The sequence below is a fragment of the Dreissena polymorpha genome, chromosome 5, assembly GCF_020536995.1.
Source record: "Dreissena polymorpha isolate Duluth1 chromosome 5, UMN_Dpol_1.0, whole genome shotgun sequence".
Taxonomy (NCBI): Eukaryota; Metazoa; Mollusca; class Bivalvia; order Myida; family Dreissenidae; genus Dreissena; species Dreissena polymorpha.
Window position 1 is genome coordinate 45,907,214 of NC_068359.1, and position 7,908 is coordinate 45,915,121.

At 37.5% G+C, this 7,908-nt stretch overlaps 1 protein-coding gene across 1 annotated transcript; it reads right to left on the reverse strand.

Moving 5' to 3' along the window:
- Positions 1-1,527: 1,527 nt before the first annotated feature.
- LOC127831197 (uncharacterized) lies at positions 1,528-4,991 on the reverse strand. The gene is made up of 2 exons (XM_052356188.1): positions 3,561-4,991; positions 1,528-1,599 (listed from the first exon to the last, which is right to left on the reverse strand). Exons 1-2 carry the CDS (start codon positions 4,989-4,991, stop codon positions 1,528-1,530), a joined length of 1,503 nt encoding a protein of 500 aa, XP_052212148.1.
- Positions 4,992-7,908: the final 2,917 nt, after the last annotated feature.

Consider the following 7,908-nt stretch of genomic DNA (forward strand, 5'->3'; position numbering starts at 1 on the left):
AAGATTTCCACAACAGAGTTTTAATGTTTCATGTGAAAAATAACACATGCTAAGTGGTAGAATGGGGTTTCTTGTTCACTGACTTTTTATTAATATCTTCGACTTTAATCGGACCATATTAGCAATCGCGACTAATAAACACTTATTTACTCGTTTGACATTTATTTATCGAAAGTAAAGCTTAATCATCAGATATGAAGAGTTTGTCAGTATTTGATAGTTAATTGAGGTATTTATACTGGTCAATTTGACTCCTTATTTGTGGTAAATTCAGTTTGATAACATTTTAAAAACCTATTAACAACGCATTATAAACTGCTTGACAATAATTGCAGTCTTTCACACTAAAATCTCTTCGATATATTTATCTTATCGCACCGTTCGTGTGAATGTCGTCTGTTTTGCCTGATAAAGAATACAATAAAGACTATCATTGCGAATCTTATATTTTGTGAACGTGTTTTATTCGATTCGGAACTTGTTTGGTTGGCTTTATTTTGGTTTTAATCGTGGAATTGGATTTTTATAAATATCTATGATTTTGCCTCTCTTTTATGAATTACAAATTAATAAATGCAACAGTAATCAGCTATTGCATCCTAGTAAAACATAACTTTTATATAATATACTAAATACAATTTACTATAATATACTATAATATAATATAATGATATATAATAGCATTTTCTATAATGTTCTATACTATACTGTACTGTACTGTATTGTACTGTACTGTACTGTACTGTACTGTACTGTACTGTACTGTACTGTACTGTACTGTACTGTACTGTACTGTACTGTACGCTGCTCTGCTCTGCTCTACTCTACTCTACTCTACTCTACTCTACTCTACTCTACTCTACTCTACTCTACTCTACTCTACTCTACTCTACTCTACTCTACTCTACTCTACTCTACTCTACTCTACTCGTAAAATATTATGTAAAACGGTATTCATACATTTTGCCGTTAGAATATTAGTGCGATGGAATGTGATCAATCTTGTGTTACAGATATTAAGTTCATTAATTCAAATGAATTGTTTGAAACATATGCTACAATTGTTGTTCTGATAAATGTCAAAACAAATTATGTAATTAAGGATTTGAAATATCGAACACTGTAATATTGCATGATGATTATCTGTATGAAAATTGCTAGATAATGAAAAACAAAACAAACACATGATATCTGAAGCTCGGTGCATGGACAAAAAGTATTTTCATATCCGATACGCCACTTGAAATTTCAGGACGAAACAAACGCTCAAATATAAAAGGCGTTAAGAATTTAAATGATTTTTGAGAAAAAAGAAGGAAAACATTTAGAATTGTTTAACATATTATTTGTAATTGCACGTTTAATCCATAAATGTATTAATGTCCGCGTGATTGTCTCTATATTTGTCCAATTATTTGAACGAGTGTTTGTGTTTGTGCTCTTCTTGGGGAAATGATTTTTCGTGCAGCCTTTCTTAAATATTATTTCTTCAAAGTAATTTGTATCCTACTATTAATTTAAGTGCGCTCATTCTTGTCGCCTTTCAGATTGCGGTACACCATCCGCTATTACAGGCGGCTCGGTGCTCACATCTGGACCCTACACGAACGGTTCATATGCCGTATATACGTGCACCAGCGGTTATGTGGTAAGCTGAGCTTATCATGTCAACATAATAAGATAGATCAGACATATCATCAGATAATCCTAAGATTTAATATGATAAAAATAAGTTTTTGCTCCTTGAACTAAAATCATAATATACATCATAAGATTCAAAGATCGCATTTATTCATGGCTGGCTCAACTAAAATAACCAACATGTATATGTATGCAATCAAGTAGTATTGGGCGATTTGAATTAAAGTTGATCCGTTACATTACGGGATTGCTTAGTATAAGGCGGTTTAAGTATTTGTTTGTATTTCCCAAAATACCGGTACAAGTCTGGCTGTTGCATGAAACAAAATATTTGTGTACCATCTTATTTTATGCATTCCGCAAGCCTAATGTAGGACGATACTTTCCGCCTTAACTGGATTTTTGCTTAAAATAGACTTCCTTTAAATGCAAATTACCATAAAAGTCGAAAGTATATAATCTGGCTCAAAATTGTACGCACATGCATAATTTTACTTCAACAGATGTCCGGCCCGGCGTACATAGAGTGCATGAATGGAACTTGGAGCGTGGATCTGCCAGCGTGCTCTAAACAAGACTTCAACCAGGTCTACAACTACATCACAGACAACCATCAGGGTAGGTTCCTTCGCATGTATTCATGTATAAGAAAATATTAAAAACACAATACGACGATATGTATGTAATATATGTATTGCATGTATAACACTTCATGTATAAGAAACGATTAAAAATACAATAAGGCGGTAGGTCTGTCCGCATGTATAATATGTACAAGAAACCATTTTAAAAACAATAAGACGATATGTCTTTAAGCATGTATAATCATTCGTGTAAAAGAAACCATTGACAATTCTTTTTTATCAACCGACCTATTTTTTAATATCGGCTTCAGTTTCCAGCTATTTGCTTTTTTACTGAAATATATATTTTTTGTTTTGGTGTGGTCTTGTGCTGTGTGTGTGTGTGGGGGGGGGGGAGGGGGCAGCCGGATAATCCAGAGGAAACTCCACCTGTCCGACAAAGCGACCATCCACCACAACCACATGTGTCTGGGATTTCCATATAAGAAAATTAAGCAAAGAAAATCGTTCGTTAATAGTTGTGAATGTGTCATATATATATATATATATATATATATATATATATATATATATATATATATATATATGACACATAACGCTTTGATTAAATTTGCCGTAGCTGTCGACCTCTCGGTCTTCTTCAGCGGCATTTATTTGTGAAGCATATCATGTTTAGCGGATTGACGTTATTTTATTGAACGTTACATTGCGCGCCATTTTTATTAGTCCTTTGTGTTAAGTCCATATGGTTTGAACGTCCTCAGTTTACGCTTCCACGGTTGTTCGATGGTCTTCCGGTACTCGTCCGATCCATTTAATTTTTCGAGTCCCATGATCCGGAAGTCCGCGACGCTGTGGCCGTTTGTGTAAAAGTGCTCGGCAACCGGGTCATTGTGTCGAGTCCGTATCCGGGACAGGTTAAGGAGATGTCGCTGGTACAGGGTATCTCCCGTTTCCCCTACGTATACAAAGGTCTTACATCGTTCGCAGTGTACAGCGTAGACTACATTGGTGGATTTGCAGGTGACCTCGTTCCGCACATTGTAGCTTTTGCCGGTGGTATCGCTGAACTTTTCGGCCTACATCATGTACAGACAGATTGCGCACCTCTGCGCCCCACATGGTCTGCTCCTGTTTGGAACCCGGAAAAAACATTCGGTTTCGTTTTTTATGAACCAATATGTCTTCCAGGTTGCAGTCTCTTCTGAATGCTGCTAACGGGGGTTCAGGAAATACGTTTTTCATTCGATCGGAAGTGTGGAGTGTGGGCAGGTGTTTCCGGAGGATATGGCCGACATTTGGTAGCGCTCTGGAGAAAGTGATAACGAGCGGTACCCTGGAAGTACTTTTTGAAGACACATTTTTACGCAGCAGATCTTCTCGCTTCTTGCTATCAACTTTCTTCAGTTCTGTCTCAACGAATTGGCCATTGTATCCTCGCTTCAGTAGTTGTTCTTTGATCTCATCTCTGTGTTTTTTGTAGTCCGTCTCTTCCGAACATATTCGTTTCAGCCTCACACCTAAGCCGTACGGAATGGCCTTCTTCGTAGACTCGGTATGGGACGAGTCCTTGTGCAGGTAGAGGTGCCTATCTGTTGGTTTGGTGTATAAGTCTGAAAACAGCCCTCCTGTTCGAATTGACGTCATAGTGTCTAGGAATTCGAGCTGCTCTGTGGAGAAGCGGAGCTCGAGCTGTATTCGTGGATGGATTTTACTTGCAAACGCATGGAATGTCTTTAGTGCCTCCAAACCATGTGTCAACAAGCCCCAAGCATCATCAACGAACCGGAAGTAAGCTATTGGATGTTTATTTGATTTCGAAAATAATTCTTTCTCCCAGGCTCCCATGTAGGTCGACGCATAGTTCATACCTAAGTGCGATCCTATGGCAGTTCCTTCAGTTTGCATGTAGTGGTCTCCATTGAATGAAATGGTGTTGTTATTTAGGACAGTGTCCATCATTATGATCATGTCGTTGGTTGGTACTTCCAGTTGCACTCGCCGATTGAGAGCTTCAGTTACTGCAGCACGGGCCTCTTCTCTTGGTACGCTGGGGTAAAGAGCCTTCACATCCAAACAAAATATGATGGTACCGTCTGGTAACGGCTGCTGTATCTGTGCTATTTTGTTTAGAAAGTCGGTTGTGTCTCCCACATACGACGGAAGTGACGTCACATGATCGCGCAGTTCATTTTCCACTATTTCCGCCATCTTCTCTGTCGGGTGATTACGGCCGTTTACAATAGTGCGGAGATGCATCCCAGGTTTATGAAGCTTCGGGTTGCCCTGAAGCTTACCGGAAGTTCCACCGCTGCTAATGAGATACCTTTTAAGGTCACTGTCGATCGACCCTTTCTTGTAAAGAGTATCGGCCACTTTTTTCACTTTGTTTTCCACCATTCTTGTTTTATCATCTGTCACGTCGACGTATGTGTCACTGTCCGACATTTCACACTTCAGCTTTTTGACATAGTCTTCTCTGTCCATTATCACTATCCCCGATCCCTTGTCGGCAGGCCGAATAACGATGTCGTCGTCGTTGAGTAATTCTTTGATTGCCTGTTCTTTCGATTTGCTCAGATTATATTTAAATTTTCGTTTTAATCCGCAAATGATGTCGTCTTTGACCGCTTGTATATATGTGTCCAGCCATTTGTCGCGGCCAGCCTTTGGAGTCCACGTCGAGGCCTTCTTTTTGTATTGATGCTCATCTTCCCTGGTTCTATGTTCAGCGTCTTCTGCATAGAAATATTCTCTTAAGCGCATACGGCGTTCCCACGCTGACAAGTCTGTAAGTAATTTTCATTTGTCTATTGTGTTTCTAGTCGGTATGAACTTCAGTCCTTTCGACAGCAGGGATATCTGAGCATCAGTTAATGTCTTCTTTGACAGGTTGGTAACAACACTCATTTTATTTCCGTCATGTTTCGTCTTTATATATATATTTATATATAAAAATATATATATACTATAACTATTTCAGATATTCCAAATTGGCTGTTATGGATGTTCGGGGTGATAGCTGGCCTCCTTATCCTTCTGCTACTCGCGTGTGTGTTTGCATGGTGCCTTCAATGCCTAGGGTAGATGTTGTTTTATTTTTCATTGGATATAGGTTTTCTTCAACACACAAAGCTAGAACTGATAAAGTAAAATCGACGCTTATATAAGACCACTTAAATGATCCTGATAGACTGTCAGACATATGATTCCCCCCAAAAAAACATAGCGATACAATTATATTTTTAAAAACGACAAGTGCAGAATATCACAAACAAATAATCTGACACAGTTCTCTTTGAAGTACGTTGGCAGAATCTAACCGAAAAATCAATAGTTAATATGTATGTGCAAATCCAATCACAACCAGAAAATAATTTTCATTTGCAGATGTTTCGGTCGGGGTTCATTGTTTGGAGAAATGAACCCACGCAGCTCGCCGTGCTGGTGTTGTGGCCGACATAGGTAGAAATTATATTAATATTAGACCAATCAATATCATTAATAACAAACACTTTCCGTACCTCAGAGTCATGTAGCGCGTTATTTTGATTGAACGCGTTATTAAATAAGAAACGAAAGCCCTTTCAAAATATTTTGTTTAAATGATTGATAGTTTTTTTTCTAAAAATTATTATAGTTATTATACGTGAGCAATAAGAGAAACAAAACTTGATTAAAATGTTAACGTCCAAATGAATATGAAAATTATTATTGAATTTTCAAGTGGCTCTTTGCAAAGACACTTTACGACTGCCCATGGTTATTGATACTTTTACAAATGAGCTTAACGTGTCGTTTCATAGTTATTGCTCACTCCCGCTTACCATGATTCAATAATGCTATGACGCAATCCATTGGAAGAAATGCCTTCAATTAGTATTAAAGGCACTTTTTTGTAGAGCCATATATACATATTTACATTGATCCTTATTGCATAAGCTACGACACAGCTCGCAGGAGTTGTTCGACGTTTCCGCGCAAGTACAAGTACGATGAAGACGGTCGGCGGTATCACATTGACGACAACGGCATGGCGTGCTACCACCAGCACAAGAACAATTCACATGGAAAAGTTGTGCATAATGGGATAGATGGTTCATCAGAGGTATTGACGATATTCGTTTTAAATGTGTATATTTTAGACCTTAAGACCTTTGACCATTAACAGAAAACAAGTAAAATGCATCTCACGTGACAATACCTTGGACTCTGAGTGATATGCGTGTCAGAAATAGCAATACATGAAAATGATTGGGCAAAAAAACACAGATGTGCATAGCAAGATTCAATAATGCTATGACGCAATCCATTGGAAGAAATGCATTCAATTAGTATTAAAGGCACTTTTTTGTAGAGCCATGTATACTAATTTACATTGATCTTTATATTATAAGATACGCCGGATTTGTAAGACATTTCCGCGCAAGTACGAGTACGATGAAGATGGTCGGCGATATCACCTTGACGACAACGGCATGGCGTGCTACTACGAGCACATGAACACATCACATGGAAAAGTTGTCAGTAATGGGATAGATGTTTCATCAGAGGTATTTAAGATATTAATGTTTTATGCGAAAAACATTTTTAGACCTTTGGCTATTTGTTTTACGAACGTGTAAAAGGCTTCTGAAAGGATAATAATAAATAAATAACAATAAATTGAAGCTTTGTAGCATATGCGTGACGAGACAGATATACTAGTATTACTGAACGAGGAATTGGAAATAAATCAAACCATAAGCGGTGCAGATGCACGCAACACAACACCAAAGCATGGGCAATAATAGACAGAAGTATTATTCAATGGGCTTGTGTACAGATTGTTTGCATCTCTATTGAAGTTTGCCAATGGGCTCGTGTACAGATTGTTTGCATCTTTATTGAAGTTTGTCATTCAATTCATTCACTTTATATATTTAATGGATGAACACATCTTAAGCATAACAACAACAAATTAATCTAAACTTAAAACATGTTTTTGTTTATGTTAATCCTATAGATCCTCGTTACGCGGTCGTTCTAGAAACCTTAAAATCGTCCCATTCTTTGAAAGTTGCAGACATTTATGACGTTTAATAGGGACCGAGTTGACCTTTAACCGTAAGGTTCAATGTGCGTTGTTCGCGACATGTCTTTATGAATAATTATCTGTGTAAAAGTTATATTAGAACATCGCAGGTATTAAAAAATACATAGAGGAAACACACATTAATGAAATTGTACCCCTAATTATGACATTGACCGTTAACAAAAGGCATAAGAATTGTGCGCAACACATTGAATAAAAGTCCGATGTAATTAAAAAAATCTTATCAGGCATTACCAAGTTACAGCCTTGAAATTTATGACCTTTGACCTTGAAAAGTTGCATTAACCTTTCATTGGAGAGCGATACAAAATGAATGCATCACATCGTCCGGTCATATGGAATGATGCCTCAATGTAACATTAAAATCCGACCAGGCATTAAAAAGATACAGAAAGGAAAAGAAACTTCATGCTCTTGGGCCTGTATTATGGCATTGACCTTTCGCCGTGGAGAATGGGACTTGCACGCGACACATCGTCCGGAGAATGGATATACTAATAAAAAATAATAAACCTAAGTAATATTAAAATATTCCCAAGACGAAAGGACAAAAACTCAGAAAAAAAACACCCGACATCCAAACCAACC

Bases quoted from the DNA above. Each gene is read 5' to 3' on its own strand.
- LOC127831197 (XM_052356188.1), bottom strand. From the start codon at position 4,991: ATGCGCTTAAGAGAATATTTCTATGCAGAAGACGCTGAACATAGAACC. The intron at 1,600-3,560 runs GTACCGCTCGTT...CCGTTCGTGTAG, and splicing joins CTTCAAAAAGTACTTCCAGG to GGTCCAGATGTGAGCACCGA.